Source organism: Indicator indicator, chromosome 14, assembly GCF_027791375.1.
Source record: "Indicator indicator isolate 239-I01 chromosome 14, UM_Iind_1.1, whole genome shotgun sequence".
Classification (NCBI taxonomy): Eukaryota; Metazoa; Chordata; class Aves; order Piciformes; family Indicatoridae; genus Indicator; species Indicator indicator.
Window position 1 is genome coordinate 2,287,424 of NC_072023.1, and position 27,301 is coordinate 2,314,724.

The 27,301-nt window shown below is 47.9% G+C and overlaps 3 protein-coding genes across 18 annotated transcripts in view; all 3 read left to right on the forward strand.

The window, feature by feature from the left end:
* ATP2B1 (ATPase plasma membrane Ca2+ transporting 1) overlaps positions 1-5,123 on the forward strand; it is a 46,455-nt gene extending 41,332 nt beyond the window's left edge. For 13 of the 16 annotated variants that reach the window (XM_054386637.1, XM_054386638.1, XM_054386639.1 and 10 more), the window contains one exon: positions 4,681-5,123. In XM_054386637.1, the coding sequence (XP_054242612.1) occupies positions 4,681-4,998 (318 nt within the window). In that variant the 3' untranslated portion in view covers positions 4,999-5,123. The remainder of the gene's footprint in view (positions 1-4,680) is intronic. The other 3 variants (XM_054386643.1, XM_054386649.1, XM_054386653.1) reach the window with 1 other exon arrangement.
* A 6,842-nt stretch (positions 5,124-11,965) lies between these two features.
* POC1B (POC1 centriolar protein B) overlaps positions 11,966-27,301 on the forward strand; it is a 29,384-nt gene continuing 14,048 nt past the window's right edge. Inside the window, 6 exon segments of the mRNA XM_054387058.1 lie at positions 11,966-11,995; positions 12,272-12,356; positions 20,355-20,523; positions 21,246-21,425; positions 23,915-24,022; positions 25,604-25,719. Coding sequence (XP_054243033.1) covers positions 11,981-11,995; positions 12,272-12,356; positions 20,355-20,523; positions 21,246-21,425; positions 23,915-24,022; positions 25,604-25,719 — 673 coding nt within the window. The 5' untranslated portion in view covers positions 11,966-11,980.
* GALNT4 (polypeptide N-acetylgalactosaminyltransferase 4) lies at positions 12,832-14,583 on the forward strand. The gene has a single exon (XM_054387056.1). The coding sequence runs from the start codon at positions 12,832-12,834 to the stop codon at positions 14,581-14,583; it is 1,752 nt and encodes a 583-aa protein (XP_054243031.1).

Sequence of the window (27,301 nt, forward strand, 5' to 3'; positions counted from 1 at the left end):
GTCCAGAGGGAGGGGACAGGCTCTGCTCAGTTGTACCCTGGGATGGAACAAGGGGCAATGGATAGAAGCAACAGCACAGGAGGTTCCACCTCAACATGAGGAGGAAATTCCTCACTGTGAGGGTCCCAGAGCACTGGAACAGGCTGCCCAGAGAGGTTGTGGAGTCTCCTTCTCTGGAGACTTTCCAGACCCATCTGGATGTGTTCCTGTGAGACCTGTGCTGGATTCTATGATCCTGCTCTGGCAGGGGGCTTGGACTTGATGATCTCCAGAAACCCCTTCCAACTCTAACATCCTGTGAGACTCCACAACCTCTCTGGGCAGCCTGCTCCAGGGCTCCAGCACCCTCATGGTAACGAAGTTTTTCCTTGCGTTGAGGTAGAACTTTCTGGGTTCCAGTTTGTGTCCATTGTCCTTTGTGCTATCACAGAACACCACTGAAAAGGCACCAAAGACACTGAAAGGACACCAAAGAACTAGCATCTTCTTGACACCCACCCTTCAGATGCCTATACACATTGATCAGATCCCCTCTCAGTCTTCTCCTTTCCAGACTAACCAGCCCCAGGTCTCTTAGCCTTTCCTCATCCAGTCCTTCCACCATCCTCACAGCCCTCTGAGGGCCCTATTAATATGTATTAATCAAGCTCAAACTTGGTGTGACCCTGAGCAACCTTGGTCTAGTTGGAGATGCCCCTGCTCACTACAGGAGGACAAGGTGACCTTTGAGGGTCCCTTCCAACCTGATGCATTCAGTGGTTCTCTCAGGGGGAGCAGATGTGTTCTATTTGATTGTCTCTCTTTCAGAGCTGTTTGTTGGGGGAGAGTTGAGCTGCTGCTGTGAAGTGAGGCTGCAACTCTTAAGCAGCCATCTGGCCAGGAGGATTTGGAGTGCTTACTGCATTCCTTGCTATTCTGGTACTAATATGAGGAAGGCCTGATGACAGTGTCAAACACACATAACAAATGGTCTCCTTATTTATAGTTAACCTGTCTCCTCCAGTTATCCCAAGTAGTTAAAGGTAAAGCCTTCCAATTTCCCCTCTTTCACTAGAACATCAGTGCTGAGGGTCTGATTCCTGCCTTCATGGCTGGGCTCTGGGAGGACCCTGGGTTGACAGGAGCCTCTCCAGCACTTTTGGTATGCATCAAGCTTTTGTTGTGGGTATGCTTGCATTGCTGTGAGAATTGCAGCTGGTTTGCTAAGCCCCAAATGGTTTTCCATCACTGCTGCCCTTCTAATTTTCCCCCTGCAAGCAAGGAGGGACCGGTCCCACCGGGCAGCCACGGTGGGCAGCGGCACAGCACCATGCAACATGCCACAGAATGGCACTGCAAACTTGCAGCCTGGCGTTGGCACCACTGGTTTGCTTGGTGCCAAGTCAGCTTCTGCAGCTTGCTGCTGGACTTGCTTAAACCTCATGAACACGCCAGCTCCTCGCCGGCCTGCTCGACCGTCTCAAGCCATAGAACCATGGAGTCTTTCTGTTGGGAAAGGTCATTGAGTCCAGCCGTTCTCTAGCTCCACCAACGCCCTCAGCACCACATCTCTGCCTCTTTGAAGCACCTCCAGGGATGGGGATTCAACCACCTCCCTGGGGAGCCTGTTCCAGCCTTTGGGAATTAGTTCAGTAAAGAAGTTTCTTCTTTTAGGTCCAACCTAAACCTCCCCTGGTGCAACTCGAGCTCTCTCTCATCTTATCTCCCACCCTGCTACAACCTCCTTTCAGGTAGTCCTTTCAGGATAGCAAGAAGATCTCTCAGTCTCCTTTTCTCCCAACCAAACAACCCCAGTTTCTTCAGCTGCTTCTCATAAGAGCTGTTCTCCAGACCTGGTTGTGAAGAGTAAAGTACTAGCTGTTGTGGGTCTGACTTCTCAAGCACATTCACGCTATTCCCTTCTCCTCCTTTTACTGGTAGTTTTGTCCTCCCCAAATCCCATCTCCCTGGTGCTTTCCATGGTTAATGAATCTTGAGCATAGAAATGGGGACATGATAGCTTTGGAGGCCAATTCATAGAATGGTTTGGGTTGGAAGGGACCTTAAAGATTATCCAGTTCCAACCCCCCTGCAATGTGCAGGGGCACCTCCCACCAGCCTAGGTTGCTCAAGGCCTCATCCAGCCTGGCCTTGAACACCTCCCTGTGTCAGCCTCCTCTGAGGGGGTAGAGGTGAGGGAGCAATGCTCTCTCTAGAGGTCAAAGAACACAGGCAGGACCTAAAACTTTACCACGTGCAGTGATTTTTTGTGATAACAAATTTGATAATGCACTGCTTTGGAGGAGCCCTTCTGATTGTACACTGAGTTTGGGTTAGGTATCTTAGCTGGCTTGAGGTCTTTGCTCTTGACTTGCTTGATGTACCAGCTCCATTCCTTCATCTGGAGTATTTTTACTATCAGTCCTAAGCTATTTCTCAGCTTGAAACAAGTCATCAGGTTCACATTAGGAAAAATTTCTTTGCTGCAGGAGTGGTCAGGGATTGGAACAGGCTGCCCAGGGAGGTGGTGGAGTCCCCATCCCTGGAGGTGTTCAAGAACCCTGTGGCCATGGCACCTGGGGACATGGTTTGATGGCCATGGTGGTGTTGAGTTGACAGTTGGACTCTTATCTTAGAGGCCTTTTCCAACCAAAACAATTCTATGATTCTATGCCAGCTTCATTCCTTCATCTGGAGTATTTTTACTACCAAGAATCTGTACAGAAGAACCAGCCGTGACCTATTTCTCAGCTTGAAAGAAGTCATCTTGGATGTGCTAAAAAAAAAAAAAAAACAGATCTGTAGTCTGGACTTGCTGTTTGTAACATTAAGTTCTTACTTACTACAGAGTTGCTCTGCTGCTTACTATACAACATAAGAGCTTTGGAATTGAAACCGTGCTTTGCTGGAGACTTGAATAGAAATGTTGAGAATTGAACAGGGAAGCTACAGAAGGGGGAAACCATCTCAATAGAAGTGCTGGGCTAAAGAACTGTGACCAGTAGGAAGAGGGAAGGAGATTCTGCCCCTCTGCTCTTCTGAGGCCCTACCTGGAGCACTGCATCCAGTTCTGGGACCCCCAACACAAGAAGGATATGGAACTGTTGGAGAGGATCCAGAGGAGGCCATAGTGATGATCAGAGGGCTGGAGAACCTCTGCTGTGGGGACAGGCTGAGGGAGTTGGGGCTGTTCAGCTTGGAAAAGAGGAGGCTCCAGGGAGACCTTAGAGCAGCCTTCCAGTACTTGAAAGGGGCTACAGGAGAGCTGTGGAGGGACTTTTGACAAGAGCTGGGAGTGATAGGATAAGAGGGAATGGATTGAAGCTGGAAGAGGGCAGATTCAGACTGGAGATTAGGAAGAAATTCTTTGCAGTGAGGCTGGGGAGACACTGGCACAGGTTGCCCAGGGAGGCTGTGGAGGCTCCCTGGAGGTGTTCAAGGCCAGGCTGGATGAGGCCTTGAGCAACCTGGGCTGGTGGGAGGTGTCCCTGCCTATGGCAGGGGGTTGGAACTGGATGATCTTTGAGGTCCCTTCCAACCCAGAGCGTTCTATGATCCTAAGAAAGGGGTCACTGGACAAAGGGGTCTCTGACTCTGCCTAACCTCATTTATTTTAGCAGTTCAAGAATGAATCCTGAATTGCTGTTGTGGGAGGAGAAGGGGGATGGTGGTTTCATTATTCAAGTTCCAATTGGGAAAGCTTAAAATTCCAGCCAACAATTTGCAAAATGCAGCTGTGCTTTATCTCCTTGGAAAAAGCTGATTTGTTCATTCTGTCAACTTAGCTCTGTGCTTGGAAAGGAAAAAAGAAACAGGAGTTAGTTAAACAGTGGAGGAAGGACTTGATGAAATACTCAGCCTGGGAATTTTGTCCATGAATTCAGTGTAAATTGAAGGCTCAAGCAAAGGTTGATCTTCCACTTTTCATAGCCCTTGTGCTACTTGAGTAGTCTCTTTGGAGCTGTAGGCACTGAACGAAGCAAGAGATGATTGAATTTCCTACTTGCTGAGTTTCCAAAGCTGTGTTGAGTAAGGAGCTTTCTCTGGCGTGCTGACTGGGTATATACTCGAATATTTACAGCTGTTCCAGGGGGTATCCTGTTTTTGTTTTGCATGACTCTCAACGTTCAGTCATTGTGACATTGGCTTACACTTGCTTGGCTTTTCCATAGTCAGTTGACATCCCAATTCCCAGCATGAGAATTCAGTAATCCTTTGATCCTCTACTGATTTCCAGCCTCTTTCCCTAAGCACTGTATCCCCCCTCTCCCCCAATATCCAACCAACCACTCATTGAGGTTGATTTCAATTTGTGACTCAGTTGACAATCCTCAGCCTCACTTCATAGCCCACCTTGAGCAGACCAATTCTAGCACCACGCCTGAAATTTTTGTAGGCCCTCTTCCAGCTTTTTGCAGTACTTTTTAATTTATTTATTTATTACTCCTACTGTGTGTCGACTTGGCAGCGCTCTACTGAAATGCTTTTCATTTCTTACAGTCGGTTGCAAGCTCCACCGCATCACATCCAAGCTCGATTCACTCATGTCTAAGCTGTTTGTGGATTCAAACTCATCCGAACCATACCCCCCTGCCCCCTCCCTTCCTTACACCTCCAACCTTCTCACCACCCTCTCTTGTTTTTTTGTTTGTTTCTTTTTTCCTCCCCCCGCCCCCAACCCTTTCCTTCTTGGGCTGGCAGATCCGAGTGGTGAATGCATTTCGTAGCTCCTTGTACGAGGGGCTGGAGAAACCAGAGACACGGAGCTCCATCCACAACTTCATGACGCATCCCGAGTTTAGAATAGAAGACTCCGAGCCTCACATCCCCCTGATCGACGACACCGACGCGGAGGACGATGCTCCCACCAAACGCAACCCCACTCCCCCGCCCTCCCCCAACAGGAACAACAACAACGCGGCCGACGGCGCCATCCACCTCACGGCAGGCAGGAGGAACAAGTCTGCTACCTCTTCGTCCCCAGGGAGCCCTCTACATAGTTTGGAAACGTCCCTCTGATGGCAACGAAGCCAAACAAAGCTTCGAAACGCAACTCTTTCCAGCCGCAAAGTCGTCCGCAAACGGCAAGCTTGGATCTCTTCACGTTGGTGTCGGTGGTGTTGTGATGATGATGATTGATGATGGACAAGGTGGGAGAATTTCTTGTCTTTGGACTTCAAACAGAAGACAACAAAGAGAAAAACAAAACAAACCACACACACACACACACACGCAACACTTGTACGAATGTAGATTTATTTTTTTAACAAAAGAAAAGAAATAAAAATAAAAAAGCTTTCTGCCAGACTTGGAGGGTGCTTTTCTGGGGGGTGGGAGGAAGATTAATGAACTCTTGAAAGAGATTAATAACAACAACAACAACAACAAAACAAATATATATATATATATATGTGAGTCAAAAAATAAAACAAAAACTTGGGCATAAAACAAGAAAAAGTGACTTGAGGATCATCTGTTGTACTTAGGAATGGTCCTGAAGGAGGTGTGTGTTTAGCAGAGCTTTAGAGATCCTTTTCTTGGAGGGAAAGGACAAAAAGAAAGAAACAAACAAACAAAAAAACCACAAACACACAAAAAAAGGAGAGCCCTGGAATGGTTGAGTCGATAACTTTTAATTTCTGCTGTTGGCTGTTAATAATTTGGATTATTTATGTTTATAAATGAGAACAGATCTGTTTACAAAGGTTTGTAGATACTTTTTTTGGGGGGGAGAGGGGGGATGGGATGGGGAGGGGGTTTTGGGGGGTTCCTGTTGATAGATGGGAAGCTTCCTTATAAATGATGCAGAGATTAAAATAAGGAATAAATAAATGAAATGAAAAATGAAAAAAAAAAAAAAACCAAAAAAAATTACCAAACAAACAAAAAAACCCAAACAAAACAAAAACCAAACAAAAAAAATTAGTCCTTCAAATACTGCTGTATTTTCAGGAAAAAAATAAAAAATTTTTAAAAAAAGGGTGTTTCTATCAAAACTACTAAATTTTGCCTGCAAAGATTTTACCTTGTGAAATATTGTAGATAAATTGCTAATAACTAATAGCCAAATAGCTGAACACTAAAACGCTTTGTAAAGAAACAACAACAACAAAACAAAACCAAAACCAAAACCAAACCACCAAACCAAACCAAGATGAGCAGTAGGTGTTCTTAATGACCTTAATGGCCTCTGTCCTGATTAGTTTCTTAATTCCATTTACTACTTTAATGGTTTTGGGACAACTCGGTTTTCATTTTGAGCAACTTAAAAACAAAACAAAACAAAAAAAAGAATTAATTGACTTTTTTTTCCTTCTTTTTCTTTTTTTCCATTTCTTTTTGGTTTCCTGTGGTTGTCGTTCAGAACTGGGTAGGATTTGTTTTAATGCAGGGCATCAGTGGAACTTGCTTGAAATCTTTCTGTTATCTCGGGAAAAAGACAAAAAATCAAAGCAACAACAAAAAAATAATGGATGAAATCAAAACCAACATCAGAATCTTTAGTCCTTTTTGGTTTTTGTCTCAACATGTTAGTTTTTAGTGCTGTCTTGGTGAACTGTGAGTGGAACTGTGATTTTATTTTATTATTTTATTATTATTATTAATAATTTTTTTGTTCATTTTAATTTTTTTCTTTTTGTTTTAATTTTTTTTTCTAATCTATAGGAATCCTTCATGCAGCATGAGGGCTGTTGGCATTTGGAGAGGTTGTTAGTGGGGGTAGCATCCATGTTCTCCTTTTTGTTTTTGGAACTTGTTTGTAAACATGAATAAATCTGCCCTTTTGTTAAAATAAAATTGCAGCCATGGTTTCTTACAGATTTATTTCTTCGTTAGTATTTTGTTTATAGTTGGGTTTTTTTCTCAGCTCCATCACAGATTCACAGATTGCAGTGGCTTGGAAGGGACCCTCGAAGGGCATCATGTCCAATCCCCCTGCAGTCAGCAGGGACACCTCCAACTGGATCAGGCTGCCCAAAGCCACATCAAGTCTGATCTTGGATGCCTTCAGGGATGGGGCCTCAACCACATCCCTGGGCAACCTGTACCAGTATCTCACCACTCTCATAGTGCAAAACTTGCTCCTGCTGTCCAACCTAACTCTGCCCTGCTCCAGTTTCAAACCATTGCCCCTCATCCTATCACTTACAAGCCCTTCTGAACAGTCCCTCCCCAGTGTCAAAAGGACATTTTGGTGCTGGAGCATGGCCACAGAAGGGCAACAAAGCTGGGTTCAGTTTTGGGCCGCTCACTCCAGCAAGGACATTATGGGGCTGGAGTGTGTCCAGAGAACAAAGCTGCAGAAGGGTCTGGAGACCATGGCTGGGAGGGAGCAACTGAGGGAGCTGGGGGTGTTTAGTGTGGAGGAGGCTGAGGGGAGACCTCATTGCTCTCTACAGCTCCCTGAGAGAAGGCTGGAGTGAGGTGGGGGCTGGTCTTTCCTCCCTCGTTTCAGGTGATAGAAGGAGAGGGAATGGCTTGAAATTGTGCCAGGGGAGGATTAGGTTGGAGATGAGGAATTACTTCTTTGCTGCAAGCGTGGTCATGGATTGGAACAGGCTGCCTGGTCTTAACAGGAAGAGGGAAATGCATCATGGAGTAGTCTGGAGAGAATCTTGGCCACAATTTAATGCCAACCCAGAGGGTAAATGCAGGGATCTGCAACAAGTGTGAAAAGTCAAGAAATGGGAACCAACATTCTGGAGCTTTCTTAGAGTGGCATGAGGCTTTCCAGTGTGTTTTGAACAAAAAGCAAACGTGGTCCTCATGGAAGGAAGGACTTGTTTGTCACTGTGTGGGCCTGACACGTGGAGTGTCTACTGCCAGTAGTGCCAGCCTCTGCTGTGCCCTAGAACTGTGATCTTTTTAAGGCTTGCAGAAATCCCAGTTGAATGTCTTCATGTTCATCCCGCTCCTCTGATGCCAGCACTTGGTTCTAACGAGCTGCTTTGCCTCACCTCCTCCCTCTCCCCAAGCTGTACATATATTCTGGTCTTGTAGATTTCAAGCCCTCACTGCAATACCTTTATTTTGTTGGATGAGCCAAAATCCTGCTGCAACTCCCTCCAGCCTGACGTGGCCTGATTGTCCAGGCTCATGTTCATGAGAAATTCTTCTCCAGAATCAAGAGTCTTGGAGCTGTTCCTGTCTCTCTTCTGCCCTGGACTCCATACAGAACTACCTAACCACTTCTTCAAGAGACTGCAGCACCCATCAAGGAGATGAGGCTTACACCGTGTCTAAACCAAAAGCAGTACTGTGGGCATGACGTAAAACTTGGCATCTTCTCCCTTTCTGCTCTTCCCCCTTCCAGTCTGCAAAGGCTTACTGTGGGGAATCAGTGAGGGACAGGGGGAAAGATATGATTGTGGATTTGTCTCTTTTATCACTCTTCTGCCCTGCCTTATGATCTTCTGCCTTCTGCTTCCAAGATCTCCCAGCAGCAAACACCCTGGGAAGATGCTGTTCAGTGTGGCTGGTGGTGTTTCCAGTGAAGGGTCCTTAATGTCTTCTTTAATTGGTGTGAAGACTTGAAGAATTAGGTTTCAGACTAAGGACTAACAGTGAATAAAGCTGAGAATTGATCAGAAGGAGGACTGAACATTCTGAGACCAAATATTTCTCCTGGGTTCATAAAGATCACTTTCTTAGCTGAGCCCTTGATGTTCATTCATAGAATCATTCAGGTTGGAAAACACCTCTAAGATCATCCAGTCCAACCATCAACCCAACACCACCATGGCCATCAAACCATGTCCCCAAGTGCCATGGCCACAGGTTTCTTGAACACCTCCAGGGATGGGGACTCCACCACCTCCCTGGGCAGCCTCTTCCAATCCCTGACTGCTCTGTCAGTAAAGAAATTACTCCTAATATCCAACCTAAACCTCCTCTGGTACAGCCTGAGGCCATCACCCCTTGTCCTGTTGTTGATCACTTGGGAGAAGAGACCAACACTGGCCTCACTCCAACCTCTTTGCCTGTTTATGGAAGCTCCTTGGCACACAGACAAGGTTCCTGCTCCATGTATAGTGGGGACTGTGGTCATGCTTGAAGATGTGCAGGTGCTGAGAATGAGGATCATACTTTTAAACCTTGGGCAAGAAACTTCAAAAGCATTCTGCCTTCTGTCAGGTATGTCTTCAACACCCACTTTGAATAAAAGTCCTAAGGGCAGGGCTTTGAAATTATGCATGAAAGGGCAAGGAGGACTTAACAGAGAAAATACCTGCCAAGGTAAGGTAGGTATCTAAGAAGCATCTACCTGAACCAGCATGGTGACCTTGCCTGCTGCACCTGGAGACCTGATCAACACACAACCCAGCATGAGCAAGCACAGGCTGTGCTTGGCTGCAGGTAGGAAACTTCTGCCCAAGAGCCCCTCTGCTTCCCTGTCACCCAACCCCCAAAACAAGCACTAAGTTTTTTGGCTCTGTAGGGGTCTAATTTACCACAGCTGTGGGGGGTGAGGGCTGGAAGCACAGACAGGAGCCAGGCTTTTCTCATTTCTGCCCACTGACAGGACGAGAGGCAATGGGCACAAGTTATAACACATTAAATTCCACCTGAACACAGGAAAACATTTTTTTTTCCTGTGCTAGTGGGCAAATGCTGGACCATGTTGCCCAGAGAGGTTATGGTGTCTCATCCTTGGCAATACTTTAAGCACGGTTAGAGAGCAGCCATCAGCAAGCTGCTGTAGCTGACCCTGCTTTAAGCAAGGACCTGGACTAGATGATCTGCAGAGGTCCCTTTGCCACTCTGTGATACTGAAACTCTTGAGCAGGATCCCAACTAGTCTCATGGAATATTTCTAGGCATAGGTGGCATTCAGTTTTGGAATTGGTGAGAAAATCAATCATTGCAGTGATCAAACCTGAGATAAAGAAGAAAGGAGCTGACGCTTGTCTTGCTCTCCCCTCTTGCTCTCATCTAATGGGCTTGTTGATATTTGCCTGCTGTAATGCTGTGATGGCAGAGCTTGGATCACTTCTGCTAAAGTAAACTTTTTTTGAAGGATGACTGACTGGGAAAGCCAAAAATTGTCTTAAAATGGCATTAACTTGAGCTCTGTTCTGTAGGGCCTTCTGGAATCCTCATGTGCTAAGGAACTAGCTAAGCAATGTTGATGACAGGTCTGCTGGGCTTCAGCACTTTGAAATTAAACTCATACTGTTCTTTTCCTGATGAGGGAAGAAACCTTTCCCACTTTCTTCAGAATATATATTTCCAAAGCCAGTGCTCAGCTTATCCCTTTTTTTTTTTTTTTTTTTTTTTTTTTTTTTGCTGCTGGTGGCAAACTTTAATGGGATTTTGATAAGAAATTTACGACCAACCCAAACCCCAACAGTTCTCCACAAGCTGCTTTGATGTTTATTTTCATAACCATTTTGATGTAGGGGAAAAAAAAAAAAAAGAAAAAGGTAGGATCAGAGGTTGGAAAGAACCCCGAGGGCATAAGGTATAATGGTTCTACAACTGCAAGCAGCCTGTAATTAAATCTTTGTGCCCTGAGACTATGTTCCTCTGCTGCACGTGGGTGGATGAATCACTGACACCACTTTGGCAAGGCAGAGCTCTCGATCCCCTCCAGCGCCCAGGGCACACCACCATCACCTGCTTGTGTCCTCAACTCAACAGCCCGAGGGACAGAGGCCTCTCTGGGGCCTGGAGAGCTCTGCTGCTAACACAGTTACCTCCAGCACAATCCTGAAGTCAGGTTCTCGGTTCCATTTTAAAGCAGGATCGAGTTAAAAAGTCCTCATTTTGGACGAGACAGATTTTTAGGTGGACTAGAAGATTCCTTTTGCCTTCTGTGCACATGCATGGATTGCCTCAGGCACTGGGGCAGAGTGGCTGGAGAGCTGCTAAGTGGAGAATGACCTTGGAGTGCTGGTTGACAATCATCTGAACATGAGCCAGCAATGTGCTCTGGTGGCCAAGAAGGCCACCAGCATCCTAGCCTGGGTCAGCAATGGTGTGGCCAGCAGGACTAGGGATGTCCCCCTGTACTTGGCACTGGTGAGGCTGCCCCTTGACTCCTGGGTTCAGTTTTGGGCCCCTCACTCCAAGAGGGACATTGAGGGGCTGGAGCAGGTCCAGAGAAGGGCAACAGAGCTGGGGAAGGGTCTGGAGAATAGGGCTGGGGAGGAGCAGCTGAGGGAGCTGGGGGTGTTTAGTGTGGAGAAGAGGAGGCTGAGGGAGACCTCATTGCTCTCTGCAGCTCCCTGAGAGGAGGCTGCAGTGAGGTGGGGATTGGGCTCTTCTCATATGCAAGAGTGCTCCTGCTGACTGCAGAGCGGTTGGGCTAAATGACCTTTGGAGGTCCCTTCCAGCCCAGACCATTCTGTGATTCTATGAACAAGTGACAGGACAAGAGGAAATGACCTCAAGTTGTGCCAGGGGAGGTTCAGGTTGGGTATCAGGAAAAATTTCTCCACAGAAAGGGTTCTCAGGCACTGGAACAGGCTGCCCAGGGAGGTGGTGGAGTCCCCATCCCTGGAGGTGTTTAAAAGATGTGTGGATGTGGTACTGAGGGATGTAGGTTTAGTGGCAGTGGCTTAGAAGCAGCAGTGGGATTGTGAGCTGTAAGCGAGAGGGTGGACTTGATGATCTCAAAGGTCTCTTCCAACCTCAGCAGTTCTCTGATTTTAAAATTCTTTAATCTGCTCGGCCCGGCCCATGAGGCCGCTCCGTTGGCCGCCGGCCACCGCTGAGGTGGCGTCTGCAGGTCTGGGGTTGCCAGGCAACGCGGGCGGCGCTGCGGCTCGACCCCTTTAAGGGCGAATCGAGCACCTACCGCACCGATAGGCTGCCGTAGCGGGCCCGCCTCCGGGCAGCGCCAGCCGCCAATGGGCGGGCGGATCGGAAGGACGCGCCCTTGGCGCCGCGGATGAATTCGGGGCTCGGCCGGACGCGCCTGGCGCGCACCGGGGCTCTACAGCGGCCGGTCCCAGCCCCCAGCATTCGGCAGCTGCCGTTAACCGCCCCGCTCACGCCCATGGCCTCCGCGCTGGTGAGAGCACAGGCTCGGCCCTGCTCCGCCCGTGGCCTCCGCGCCGGCACAGGCTCGGCCCCAGCTTTGGCCAGCGCTCCAGTGAGATGCAGCTGCCGACCTACGAGCGGCTACCACGGCCGGCGGGTGTCGCTCTGTGCGGCTCCTCCCGGGGCAGGGCCTGCTCTCGCCGTGCTCCCGCTGTCTGCGGGCCGGTAACGGCTCCTGAAGGTGACTGGGGGGGGTGGCGGGGCTGCCCTCAGCCGGAGCCTGACCGCTGCGCACTCTCTCCCTCAGGAGGACCCGGCCTTGATCCGCTCTCTCCGAGGCCACCGAGCGGCGGTGACGGGCGTCGCCTTCAACGCAGATGCCGCGGGGCTGGGTGAGTGCGGGGGGCCCGCGGCGGGGGCCGGGCCGGTCTCCGTTTGCTTTCCGGGTGGGGCGGGTTCGCTGCTGCCCTTCCTCCCTCCGTCAGTCGCGGGCGGTTCCGGGCGCAGGTCCGGGTGCGGAGGCGGGGCGGGCTCCCGCGCCGGCCGGGAGGGCCGAGCTGTCTCTGCCCCTTTCTTAAGCGACAACTTTTTGAGCAAACCACGCGGCGGGAGGAGGGGTTTGTCCCGCCACCGGAGAAGAGGAGGAGGAAGTAAGTGAGGGGAGCGCCGGGGTCGGAGGCTGCCTCCGTGCTGCCGCTCTGCTCGCCCCGCGGTGCCACTGGAAACCCCCCGGCCCGCCGCTGAGGGACGGGCTGAGAACTCGGCCGGCGGCCCGAACGCGGAGCTGGGAGTCTGTGGGAGACGAGAGGGGTCCAGCAGCAGCACACGGAGCCGTTCTCGGCTAGGGGAGGCGTTTATCCGCTTGCGATGAGGATCCGCCTGGCGAGAAGATGGACGTGGGTCCGCAAAAGCTGCGTGTTTCTCGGCTTCTTGACCATCGCTTACTTTGTGGTGGAGCTGTCAGTTTCTTCCTTAGGTGCCTCCCTCGCAGGGGGAAGCATCACCAAGGGGAAATGGGACAGGCACTTCTCTGGCAGAGCAGAAGCAGCTGTGGATTTGGCCCGTCCGGTTTATGCCAAATCCCCTCCCGATCCTTCTGCACCAGGAGAATGGGGCAAACCCACTCAACTGCAGCTGAGCCCTGAGGAGAAGAAGCAGGAAGAAGAGCTCATCGAGAAGTATGCAATCAATATTTATTTGAGCGATAAAATCTCTCTTCACCGGCACATCGAAGACAACCGACTGCATGGCTGTAAAACCAAGTCCTACGACTACAGGAGGTTGCCCACCACATCTGTTGTCATTGCGTTCTACAATGAAGCATGGTCAACCTTGCTGAGGACCATACACAGCGTCCTGGAAACGTCTCCTTCGGTGCTTCTCAAAGAAATTATCCTGGTGGATGACCTGAGCGATAAAGTGTATTTGAAGGCCGATCTGGAGAAATACATAAGCAGCCTGAAAAGGGTTCGTTTGATAAGAACCAACAAACGAGAAGGGTTGGTCCGTGCCCGCCTGATCGGTGCCACCTTTGCTACCGGGGATGTCCTCACCTTCCTAGATTGCCACTGCGAGTGCGTCTCTGGCTGGCTGGAACCGCTGCTGGAGAGGATTGCTGAGAACGAGAGCGTTATTGTGTGCCCTGTCATCGACACCATCGACTGGAAAACCTTTGAGTACTACATGCAAACAGCAGAGCCCATGATTGGAGGCTTCGACTGGCGGCTCACCTTCCAGTGGCACTCGGTGCCCAAACACGAACGCCTCCGCCGCAGGGCTGACACCGACCCCATCCGGTCCCCCACCATGGCTGGTGGCTTGTTTGCTGTCAGCAAGAAGTACTTCGAGTACCTGGGGACTTATGACACGGGAATGGACGTCTGGGGAGGGGAGAACTTGGAGCTGTCCTTCCGGGTCTGGCAGTGTGGGGGCACGCTGGAGATCCACCCCTGCTCCCACGTGGGCCACGTGTTCCCCAAGCGCGCGCCCTACGCCAGGCCAAACTTCCTCCAGAACACAGCGCGGGCCGCCGAGGTCTGGATGGATCAGTACAAAGAGCACTTCTACAACAGGAACCCTTCGGCCAGGAAGGAAAACTACGGGGATATTTCCCAAAGGAAGCTCCTCAGAGAACGTTTGAAGTGCAGGAGTTTTAGCTGGTACCTCAAAACCATCTTTGCTGAGTTGCACGTCCCGGAGGATCGGCCTGGGTGGCATGGCGCTATCCGCAGCGCAGGGATAGCTTCGGAGTGCCTTGACTATGTCTTACCAGAACATCATCCCACTGGGGCTCACCTCTCTCTTTTTGGATGTCATGGGCAAGGAGGCAATCAGTTTTTTGAGTACACGTCGAATAAGGAGATTAGATTTAACTCGGTAACTGAGTTGTGCGCCGAAGTCCCCGAGAACGAAGACTTCATAGGTATGAGGAGCTGCCCCAAAGATGGAGCTCCTATCCCTGAAGTGATTATCTGGCATTTCAGAGAAGATGGGACCATTTATCACCCCCACTCGGGGAAGTGCCTTACTGCTTACCGTACAGCCGAGGGGCGTGCCGACGTGCAGATGAGAACTTGTGAGGCTGGAGACAAAAATCAGATTTGGAGGTTTGAGAAATAAATCGCTGCTGGAAGCAGGCAAAAGCGTGGACTTGGGGTCTCCCAAGGTGGGAACAGATGGTGACGTTCAACTGGCTGTCTACAAGTGTGGCTGCAGTGGTGTGGGAACTGCATCTGCTGTGGTGAACTTTGGAGAGTAGGAGGAGATGCTGGCGTTTAGTTTCTGAAGCACTGCATGTGTGGAAAGCAGGAGGAAATGCTGGGATTTAGCTTCTGAAACACTGCCTGTATGGAAAGCAGGAGGAAACCCTGGGGTTTAGCTCCTAAAATGTTTTAATATTGATCTAATGCCTTTTTTATTTTTGTAAAATTCTGATCTGTTATTTTCATACTGTCTTGATGATTATGGTAAGACAAAGGCTTTTGAGTGGACTGAGGAGGGATTACTCCCCTCCCCCCCCCCGCTTTCAATAATTAGTATACACATGAAAGCTGCAGAATAATGTTACATGAAAGTAAAGAAATTTTACTCAAAGAAGTGAAGGTAAGGACTTACAGAAGGGGGGGAAAAAAAGACCTAGAGCAATGAACAAAAGAAAAAAAGGGACCTAAAGCTGGGGGGAGGGTTGGGAAACAGGACCTAGAGCAGTGGGGAGAGGAAAAAAAACCCAGGACCTAGAGCTGGGCCAGAAAAAAACAGGACCTAGAGCACTGTGTATGTGTGTGTGAACCAGGACCTAGAGCTGGGGGGGGGGGGGGGCGGGAGAAGGACTTAGAGGTGGGGTGAAAAAAAGAAACCCAGGACCTAGAGGAGTGGGGGAAAGAATGAAAAAAGGACCTAGAACTGTGGGGGGAAAAAGAAGGACTTAGAGGTAGGGGGAGGAAAAAAGGACCTAGAACTAGGGGTGGGACACAAAACCTAGAACTATGGAAAATAAAAAAATCAGGACTTAGAACTATGGAAATTATAAAAAAGGACTTAGAGCTGTGGAAATGGACTTAAAGAAATAAAAAAAATGGGCCTAGAGCAGTAAAAATTTAGGTTCTTGCAGCAGAATTAACTGATTTATGTTGCAGATAATTAGGACATCTGTATCTAGCACCCTAAAGGATGCTTACAGTAGTGTGTGGCTGAATCAAGATTGGTGTGGAAAGTTGAATCTTAAGCCTTGTATCTCCAGGTTTCTAGGAATTTCCATGCTCTTAGGGGGTTCAGGGTGACATCAGCTCTGATGCACTGAAGAAGAGGAAGGGTTTATTTTGTGGCTGGGTCTTGGCACTGCTTTGCAGTCTTTGTGCCTATTCTGGAAAACTTATCCCATGAGGGTGAGTCAGGAGTGTGGTGGTAGTGGAACCAAGGACACATTTGGCAGTACCACAAATGGGAAGAGTGGATGTGGTTGCAAGTAAGAATTCTGTTTAAAGGTAATAGAGAAGGAAAGAAAACTCAGAACTGCCTGAGCTGCTGCTATTTTTTAGCTACAGATTTCATAGTTGTTGCCTTTCTGTAAGTTTTTCCACGCTAAGCTCAGCATCCTAGGGCCACAGCTTGGGTGACCTCTACCATCTCTCCATTTGCTTGGGTTTTGGGTTTTTTTTGCAGGGTAGAGGAAGTAGAGAGGAAAACATGGGCAGGTGGATTTTGCATGATGTGTTTTGGTAACAGCTGGCACACGTTGGCCCTGGGTAGAGTTTTGAAATCATGCAGCATAAGCTGCCTCTTTCTACTCATGATGGTACTGTGGGAGACATCAGGCAAGGATGGGAAGTCGCAGTTCCTCAAGCAAGGAGTTGAAAAGGCAAAGGGCAGCTTGGAGGAAGCCAAGATGTGTTGATTAGGTGCTTCACAGAACAACTTTTAAGTGTTTTTCTGTATCCTCTTATGCTGAGTTTTGAAGAATCTTGATTGTTGAATTGTCACTAAGCAGTTTTGAGTGTGGCTGTAGGCAGTAGATGTGATGCGGGAAAAGAGTCTACTCTTGCTACTTGTGGTTTTAGAATCATAGAACTGTTTTGGCTGGAAAAGACCTCTAAGATCATTGAGTCCAACCACCTTTATGATTTAGGTTGAACACTTACCTTAATGGTGAGACTCTGGTTGCCCAGAGTGGTTGTGGATGCCCCTTTCCAGGAGGTGTTCAAGGCCAGGTTGGATGAGGCCAAGTCTAGGTGAGAGGTGTCCCTGCCCATGGCAGGTGGTTGAAGTAGATGATCTCTAAGGTGCCTTCCATCCTAAGCTGTTCTATGATGTTTTTTGATCACTTTCAAGTGAGAAATGTCCTTCAGTAGCCCCAGTGTAGTAACTCTTGCCATGGAGTTGGTAAGTAGGACCGTGAGTTAGGAATACAAGTCTGGAGTCTTGAGGAATGTAGGAGTTGTGCATTTGCTGCAGGTGTTGGTAGGCAGAAGGGTTAAAAGGGAGCAAATGAGACCTGAAAGAAGTGGAGATTTGCCAAAAAAACAAGAGAAAATGAAGGCTTGCTCTTGAGTCTTGAAGTTTGCATGGAAGGGGATGATGTAGAAGGGAGACAAAAAATGTGGAGCTGTGGATGTCATTGAAGCATTCTACAAAAGCTTGCCACTGTGTGGCATGGGTTGTTTGAAATCTTTAACTTATTTTCAGGTGGTCCCTGCCAGTGCAGGGGGACAGAATTAGATGATTTTCAAAGTCTCTTCCAACCCAACCCATTCTCTGACTTTAATTTGTTTGGGTTGGGGTTTTTTTTTCCTATTTTCCCTGAGGTGATTTTTATTTCTTTTTTTTTCTCCTTACAAGGGAATTTCTTTACTATATAAAGGAGATAGTCCTAAAAAATTCCATTCCACTCTGCAGCAAGAAATTCTTTTGTGAATTAGAAACCATTTATCACATTTGAAAAGGCAGCCAGTCATTATATATCAGGGCAATAAATTACAGAAAAGGGTTTTTCTGTGTGCTGTAGATGATTGCATTGTAGAAATGACAGCAAAAGGATTTGGCTTCTCCTACATGGCAGAGCATAAATTGTCTGTGGAATGCATTCTTCCTTGGATGAAAGGGATTAAAATGTAGACTATGCAACTTTTATACACTTCATGTTTTTAGCACTTGGCGTAAAACTACATTTCATGTGGAGAGAAAAAAAAGACAACCAAACTACCTTGGTGTTAAAACTGGCATTTAAAGTGTTCCTTATCTATTGAAGCAATAAGTGAACCTCTCCTTGAAGTTGGAAAAGTTCTTTTTTTTTTTTTTTTTCTTTGTGTCCGAGTCTCTCTTCTTCCCCATTACCTCCTGGTCTAGTTTTGTGATTATTTAAAAACTGAAAGGTAAAGGTAAATAACCTGGCCCTAAGTAAATAAATAACATTAAAATAATTCTTCCCAATGGGAAGAAAGAAAAAGCTTGGGAGATGGGGAGGAGGCTGGGTTAGAGAAAGAGAAAAATGAAGAGAAAGAAGAAAAAAACCTTTCCATTTCCAGTTCTTTTAGTTTGGATCCCAATGGGAATAAAAGGTTTGGGAGATGGGCAGGAGGCAGAGCTAGAGAAGGAGAAACAAAAGGAGAAAGAAAAAAGAAAAACTTTGACTCCATTAGTTTTGATCCCAATTGGAATAAAAAAGTTGTGAGAGGGGGAGGAGGAAGAGATAGAGAAGGAGAAAGAAAGAAAAACCTTTCAGTTTCCAGTTCCTTTGCTTTGGATACCAATGGGAATAAAGAAGGTTGGGAAATGGGGAGGAAGCAGAGCTAGAGAAGGAGAAAGAAGGAAAACCTTTTCCATTTCCAATTCCTTTGGTTTGAATCCCAATGGGAATAAAGAAAGTTGGGTGGTGGGGAGGAGGCAGAGCTAGAGAAGGAGAAAGAAAGGAAAAATCCTTGCCCTTGCCATTTCTAATGCCTTTAATTTTGATCCCAATGGGAATAAACAAGGTTGGGAGATGGGGACAAGACAAGGCTAGAGAAAGGAGAACAGAAAGAGGAAGAAAAAAATAACCTTTCCATTTCTAATTCCATTAGTTTTGAGCTGAGTTACAGCAATCCTAAAGCAATATTGATCCAGTTGGTGTTCAGGATGTGCAGATTTCTGGAAAATCTGAAGCTCTGAAAGTTTTTATTTTTTTTCCTGGCCTGAGTTTGCAATTGTAGGGAATGTTGTATATATTTGAAACTACTGACTTGAAGTGACTTAAAAGAAACTGAATGTAAACTTAACACTGAATAAAAGTAGGAGGACTTTGGGGTTTCTTCAGACAAAATAAACTTCAGGATGATGATTAAATGTTGGTAGCATGCTGGCTCTCTTTTCAATTCTCTGACTTGCCCAGAGATTCAACTTAGTGTTAGCAGAAGCCTCCTCCTGGTTCTCCTTCCCCCTCTGCCCTGCTGCAGCCACATCTGGAGTGTTGTTGCCAGTTCTGGGCTCCCTAGCTCAATAAGGACAGGGAGAGGGTACAGCAGAGGCTACAACGATGCTGAGGGGACTGCAGCATCTCTCTCTGATGAGGAAAGACAGAATTTGCTCTTTCAGACTTGAAAAGCCCCTGACTGAGGGGAGATCTCATCAGTGCTGATCAGTTTTTAGCAGGTGTGAGGGTCAAGAGGTTGGGACCAGGCTTTTTTTCAGTGATGCCCAGTGACAGGACAAGGGGTGATGGGCACAAACTTGAGCAACAGAAGCTCCATCTAAACATGAGGAGGAACTTCTTTAATTGAAGGGTGCTGGAGAACTGGAGCAGGCTGTGCAGAGAGGTGAGGTCTCCACCTCTGGAGACATTCAAAACCCACCTGGATGTGTTCCTGTGTGACCTTGTGTAGGTGACCTTGCCTTGGCAAGGGGCTGGACCTGATGATCTCCAGAGGTCCATTCCAACTCTATTATTCTGTAAGTGTACCCATTGTGCTTAGAGTGCCAGACTGGGTGTCTTGGCAGAAGGTTCAGTTCCCAAGGAGGAAATCTTTGCAGACCACTGTTAAATGTTTGTGTTATGGCTATCACACTCTGACCTTATCACAGTGAGATTTGTGGCCTGCCCTAGGTGATCCTGCTTTGGCAGGAAGTTGGACTGGATGATTTCCAGAGGTCCCTTCCAAGCCCTACCCTTCTGGGATTCCTAGACCTTCTGTGTTTCTTTTGTTTCACTTGCAGTACTTTAGACTTTGTCCCTTGGTTTTTGCTGGCACCAAACCTGGGGCTATCATGAAGGGCAGGTGTATGATGTTCACTTTTGGATCTTTTGGTCTACATCTCTAAAGTGCCTGTTCTATATCTATAAAACCTCTTTGCTTGACATGTGTGGAAAAAAAATCTATCTGCCAAGATGCATCCTTTACTCCTCCCAGTCTTATGATGTCCCTCCTGAAGCCTCATGTTGGCATTGCTGGCTGCCAGGCTTCATGCAGGCCAAGTGTCTGTTAAAACCCAGAAACTGCTCCCTGCCCCAGTAAGGTCACTGGTGAATCCAAATCCATAGAAGGCTCAGGGGAGACCATATTGCTCTCTACAACTACCTGAAGCGTGGTTGTAGCCAGGTGGGGGTTGGTCTCTTTTTCTAGGCAACCAGCAGCAGAACAAGAGGAGACAGTCTCAAGCTGTGCAGAGGAAGTTTAGGCTTGATCTTAGAAAGAAGCTCTTCACAGAAAGAGAGATTGACCCTTGGAATGGGCTGCCCAGGGAGGTGGAGGGGTCAGCATCCCTGGAGGTGTTTAGGAAAAGCCTGGAAGAGGCACTTAGTGCCATGGTCTGGTTGTTAGATAGGGTTGGGTGATCAGTTGGACTTGATGATCTTGGAGGTCTCTTCCAACCTGGCTGCTCTGTGATTAATTCTGCCTGATAATATCTCTTCTTTGTGCTAGCTACCTCCTCTTTGGATGGCCTTATGGTGTGGAAGCTGAAGGAACAGTGCAGAGCCTACAGGTTTGTAGGCCATGAGGAGGCAGTGACCAGTGTCCAGTTCTCAGCAGATGGGCAGCTGCTGGCTTCAGCTTCTCAAGATCATACTGTCAGGCTCTGGATTCCTTGCATGTGAGTAGGAGTGAGTGATGCTGGCTGTCCCTCTGCAGCCTTGGAGTCTTCCTAACAGAATCATAGGATGGTACAGGCCAGAAGGGGCTTCCAAAGGTCATCCAGTCCAACCTCCCCCAAACAGTCAGCAGGGACATCCTCAACCTGATCAGGTTGCCCAGGGCCTTGTTGAGCCTCATCTTGAATATCTCCAGGGAAGGAGCTCAACCACCACCCTGGGCAACCTGTTCCAGTGTTCTACTACCCTCATGGTGAAGAACTTCTTCCTGATAGCCAATCTCAATCTGCTCTTTAGTTTGAAGCCATTGTCCCTCATCCTGTAACTGCAGGCCCTTGCAAACAGTCTCTCCCCATCCGTACTGTAGCCCTGTTCAGGTACTGGCAGGCTGCTATTAGGTCTCCCCAGAGCTTTTTCTTCCCCAGGCTGAACACCCCCAGCTCCCTCAGCCTGCCCTTGTAGCAGAGGTGCTCCAACCCCCTGATCATTTTCATGGCCCTCCTCTGGACCCAGCTCTGGTAGGGGTTGGGAGGGACCTCTGGAGATCATCAAGCCCACCTCCCCCTGCCAACGCAGGATCACCTAGAGCAGGTCACATCCAGGTGGGTTTGGATGGGGTTGCTTTGTGCCTTTTTTTTTTTTTTTATTCACTTAGACTTTTTTGTTGCTCTTTTTTTTTTTTCTGTTTATGGCTTGGTTTATTTTTTGTTTTCCTTCTCCTCAGCCATGGAGAGTCCTCAGTCCTGAGAGGTCATACAGCAGCTGTTCGCAGCGTGAGCTTCTCCCAGGATGGCCACTTGGTGGTTTCTGCATCCAATGACAAATCCATAAAGGTCTGGCAGGTGCCCACCCAGCGCCTCTCCTTCTCCCTCCTCCAGCACACTCATTGGGTTCGCTCTGCCAAGTAAGTCTTGCCCTTACTCTCTTTCTAAAGAAGCTCTCTCAAAGGGGTTTTGTTTCCCAGGGTAGAACTAAGCAATGAAAACCAACCAAACCTTGGGAATGTCTGCCAGTACTGATGAGACTTTCATCAGTCTTTCACACACTGGTTTTCAGTGTGTCTCCTAGTTCATGCAATCACACCGTGGTAGGGGTTGGAGGGGACCTCTGGAGATCCCCCACTTCCAATCCTCTCACCAGAGCAGGTCACACAGGAATGTGTCCAGATGGGTTAGGAAAGTCTCCCTAGAAAGAGGCTCTGTAACCTCTCTGGGCAGCTTGCTCCAGGACTCCAGCACCCTCACAACAAAGAAGTTTCTCCTCATGTTGAGGTGGAACTTGCTGTGCTCCAGTTTGTGTCCATTGCCCCTTGTCCCTATCACAGGACACCACTGAAAAGTGCCTGGCTGCTGCTTCATGACCCCCACCCTTCAGGTGTTTGTAACCATTGCTCAGATCTCCTCTCAGCCTTCTCTTCTGCAGGCTAACCAGCCCCAGGGCTCTCAGCCTTTCCTCATCACACAGATGTTCAAATCCCTTCAGCATCCTCATAGCCTCCCTTGGACACTTTCCAGTATATCCCTGTCCCTCTTGAACTGGGGAGCCCAGTACTGGACCTAGTATCCCAGATGTGGTCTCACCAGTGCAGGGTAGAGGGGGAGCAGGACAACCTCCCTTGCCCTGCTGGCTACACTCTTCTCAATTCACCCTAGGATACCCTTGGCCCTCTTGGCCTCAAGGATATATTGCTGTCCTATGGAGAACTTCTTGTCCACCAGGACTCCCAAGGTCTTGTTCTGTGGAGCTGCTTCCCAGCAGGGTGCCCCCTAACCTGTACTGGTGCCTGGAGTTGTTCCTCGCCAGGTGCAGGACTCCACTTGTTGAGCCTCATCAGGTTCTGAAAGCTTGCTTTGTGTTCCTCTGTGCACATTCAATCTGTTGCTGGCTCTTAGTCCTTTTACTTTCAAAGGACAAATTGGATCTGCTGTGTTTTCAGTCAGTATTCTGATTTTTCCCTAGTCTTGTGTCTTTTTGTTCTGTGCTCTATTCACTTGTTTCACAGCCTTCACTTGTTTCTAGATTTGTTATGCACAGTAGGGGCTTCCCCAGCTATTTTTGGAACAGTGGTGGCATAAAAGAATGGTCCTGAGTCAAAATGAGTTCAAAAGGAATGGGCTTTGGAGTGCAACTGAAGATTCAGACAGTATTTAAAGGCAGAGCAGTGCTTCAAAGACAAGAAAAGATTTTTCTCTGATTTTTCTCTATTTCCTCCATATCCATGGAAAATCTGCAGCTGAGGCCTGAGTGAAACCTCTTGAGAAAGAAACTTAACACTGGTGAAGTGCAGAGCCCTACACTGATTGCTGAAAAGGAAAAAGAAAAGCTCTAGGAAATCCTCTGTGGAAAGTTTTTGGGCAGTGTTTTACAGTCTTTGTGTTGTCAGGATGAGAAAGGATAATGATTGGTGAAAACGCAGAGAGTTTACCTCTGTAAGAACATAACTCTGCTGGTCTAGGAATAATCATGGCTTTTTTGGCTGACATTTTAATAGAATCATTTAGGTTGGAAAAGACTTTCAAGATCACTGAGCCCAAGCATTAACCCTGCTCTGCCAATTCTACCCCTAAGCCATATCCCCAAGCACCACATCTATGTGGCTTTTAATCATCTCCAGGGATGGGGACTCCACCACCTCCCTGGGCAGCCTGTTCCAGTACCTGACCACCCTTTCAGTGAAGAAATTTTTCCTCATCTCCAACCTAAACCTCCCCTGGTGCAGCTTGAGGCCATTCCCTTTTTTCTATCCCCTTATACTAGGGGAAAGAGAGCTCACAGGAGAAAACCTAATGTAGGTTAAAACTGAGCTCAAGATTCTTGAAACAAATCATGTTCATATTAAGAATTTCCTGCAAGAGTGGTCAGGGATTGGCACAGGCTGCCCAGGGTGGTGGTGGAGTCCCCATCTCTGGAGGTGTTCAACAAATGTGTGGAAATGGCAGCTGGGGACATGGTGGTGTTGGGTTGATGGTTGGACTCAATGATCTCAGAAGTCTTTTCCAAGCCAAACAATTCCATGGTTCTTCTGTATCCTCTTTGTATTTTTGCCTGTGGGTTTCTATAATAATCTCTTGGACATCTGAAGATGCCAAACCTTAGGCTGCTTTTCTCTCCATGCTTCTTTCTCTTGCTTATTATCTTTCTGTTTTTAATTGTAGTTGACTGCAAAAACGGAGAGGAGTGGTGGGGGGAGAAGCTTTTCTTTTCCATTTTATGCCTATGAGAAGTTTCAAATCACAGAATGCCAGGTTGGAAGGGACCTCAAGAATCATCTGGTCCAACTTATCCTTTGAATGGACACATCTGAATTCTTGTCTTGGTTCTGGTGGCTTGCTGCTTAAGCCTCTAATGCTTATTTAGGTGATATCAGTTGTTTTATATCTTTGTATGTTGCAGGTTTTCACCTGATGGAAGGCTGATAGCATCTTGCAGTGAAGATAAATCTGTTAGGCTCTGGGATACAAGAAATAAAACTTGTATTGATAGCTTCTTAGATTATGGAGGGTAAGTGTTACTAGAAAAAAAAAACAACACAAACTGTAGATATTTAATGTCAATCAATTTCATGTTTAATGGCATTAACTATGTTAGAGCTGAAAAAAGAGCAACCTTCTACCACCCATGGCAACTACAATCATTAATTTCATGTTTTCCTAAAGAAGTTGGTTAATTTATCCAGCTATTTCACAGAATCATAGAATGGTCTGTGACTCTAAAGGTCACCTAGTCCAACCCCTTCTGCAGTCAGCAGGGGCATTCTTAACTAGATCAGGTTGCCCAGAGCCTCACCTTGAACATCCCCAAGGATAGGGCTTCAACCATTTCCCTGGGCAACCTGTTCCAGTGTTCCACTATCCTCATGTTAAAGAACTTGTTCCTGTTTTGAAACAGTCAAGAAATAAGGCAGGGAAAAGTCAGATGGTTCCTGGATTTTTGGATATTGTCATGTTTATCCTCTTTTTCTATAATGCTGCTTTGGATTTGAAGCATCCAATATCAGAGAAGCTTAAGAATTTTGCAGTTTAAGTTACCTCCACTAACTTCAGTGACCTGCCTTATTTAGGTTTAGAATATAGAATTGTTTTGGTTGGAAAAGACCTTCAGGGTCATTGAGTCCAACCATCAACCCAGCACCACCATGGCCCTAAAGCCATGTCCCCAAGTGCCATGGCCACACATTTCTTGAACACCTCAAGGCAGCCTGTTCCAATCACTGACCACTCTTGCAGCAAAGAGATTTCTCATCATCTCCAACCTAACCCTCCCCTGGCACAATTTCAGGCCATTTCCTCTCCTATCACCAGATACTAGGGAGAAGAGACCAACTCCCACCTCTCTGCAACCCCCTGTCTGGTAGCTGTAGAGAGCAATGAGGTCTCCCCTCATTGATTTTACACTCACCTACACTTTTCTTACCTAAAACTGATTCCAAGGTGTTTAACAAATGCAATGGAACATCAATCTCCTTCATGTGCCTTGCTAATTTCATGGCTGCCATTTCTATCCTTTTTCCAAGCTAAGAGCTTGTTAAAGCTACAGGTGGGGAGACACTGGCACCGGTTGCCCAGGGGAGGTTGTGGCTGTCCCCTCCCTGGAGGCGTTCAAGGCCAGGCTGGATGAGGCCTTGAGCAACCTGGGCTGGTGGGGAGGTGTCCCTGCCCATGGCAGGGGGGCTGGAACATAGATGATCTTTAAGGTCCATTCCAACCCAAACCATTCTCTGTTCTGTTCTCAGACAAAATTCTTTTAGTTGTTAATTATAAATTCTGCAGCACTTCCTCTTAGGAACTTTGTACTCAGCAACAGAAACTGAAGGTCTGAGTCAAGACAATAATAGCCAAAATTATGACAACTTGAACAAAAGCCAGATAATAGTCTGATTTATTGTGCACATCTTGTGTCCTTATGCTTATTTCAGTTGCTTGAAATGCCTTATTTAAACAATTTAAATACAGAATGGAAGGGGTTGGAAGAAACCTCTGGAGATCACCTCCAACCCCCCTGCCAAAGCAGCACCACCCAGGGCAGGTTGCTCCTAAACATTTCTATGGTGAGACCTAATCAACTCCTTTTAATTATGTTTAGATTTTCAAATTACGTGGATTTCAACCCCAGTGGCACATGTATAGCTTCTGCAGGTTCCAACCACACAGTGAAGCTGTGGGATATTCGAATGAAGCAGCTCCTGCAGCATTACAAAGGTAAAAACAAGGCAGGGGTTGTCCCCTTGGGAATGGAGCTCTTTGATTTGTTTAGGTTATATGACTACATAGAATGGCTGCAGGTGGAAGGGACCTTCAAGATCATCCAGTTGCAACCCCCTGCTGTGGGCAGGGACACCTCCCACCAGCCCAGGTTGCTCAAGGCCTCATCCAGTCTGGCCTCGAATGCCTCCAGGGAGAAGACATCCACAACCTCCCTGGGCAGCCTGTGCCAGTGTTTCCTCACCCTCACCAGAAAGAATTTCTTCCTCCTCCCTAGTCTAAATCTGCCCTCTTCTAGCTCAAAGCCATTTCATAGAATCAACAAGGTTGGAAAAGACCTCAGAGACCATCAAGTCCAACCCATCACCCAGCACCTCATGACTACCTAACCCCTGGCTTTGAGTGCCACATCCAATCCTTTTTTGAACACCTCCAGGGATGGTGACTCCACCACCTCCCTGGGCAGCACATTCCATGGCCAATTACTCTTCCTGTGAAGAACTTTCTCCTCACCTCCAGCCTAAACCTCCCCTGGTGCAGCTTGAGACTGTGTCCTCTTGTTCTGGTGCTGGTTGCCTGGGAGAAGAGACCAACCCCCTCCTGGCTACAACCTCCCTTCAGGTAGTTGTAGACAGCAATGAGGTCTCCCCTGAGCCTCCTCTTCTCCAGGCTAAACAGTCCCAGCTCCCTCAGCCTCTCCTCATAGGGCTGTGCTCCAGACCTTTCCCCAGCCTCCTTGCCCTTCTCTGGACATGTTCAAGAGTCTCACTTGAGGAACCCAGAACTGGACACAGCACTCAAGGTGTGGCCTAAGCAGAGCTGAATAGAGGGCAGAATGACCTCCCTGCTCCTGCTGGCCACACTATGCCTGATGCAGGCCAGGATGCCATTGGCTCTCTTGGCCACCTGGGCACACTGCTGGCTCATGTTCAGCTGCTGTCAACCAGTACCCCCAGGTCCCTTTCCACCTGGCTGCTCTCCAGCCACTCTGACCCCAGCCTGTAGCTCTGCATGGGGTTGTTGTGGCCAAAGTGCAGCACCTGGCACTTGGACTTGTTGAATGCCATCCTGTTGGACTCTGCCCATCTGTCCAGCCTGTCAAGGTCCCTCTGCAGAGCCCTTCTGCCTTCTAACAGATCAACACCTGCTCCCAGCTTGGTGTCATCTGCAAATTTACTGATGATGGACTCAATCCCCTCATCCAGATCATCAATAAAGATATTGAACAGGATGGGGCCCAGCACTGATCCCTGGGGGACACCACTAGTGACAGGCTGCCAGCTGGATGTGGCACCATTCACCACCACTCTCTGGGCTCAGCCCTCCAGCCAGTTCCTAACCCAGCACAGTGCTGCTGTCCAAGCCACAGGCTGACAGCTTGGCCAGGAGTTTGCTGTGGGGGACAGTGTCAAAGGCCTTGCTGAAGTCCAGGCAGACTACATCCACAGCCTGCCCCACATCCACCAGGCAGGTCACCTGATCATAGAAGGAGATCAGGTTGGTGAGGCAGGACCTGCCCTTCCTAAATCCATGTTGGCTGGGCCTGATCCCTTGGCTGTCCTGCAGGTGAGCTGTGATT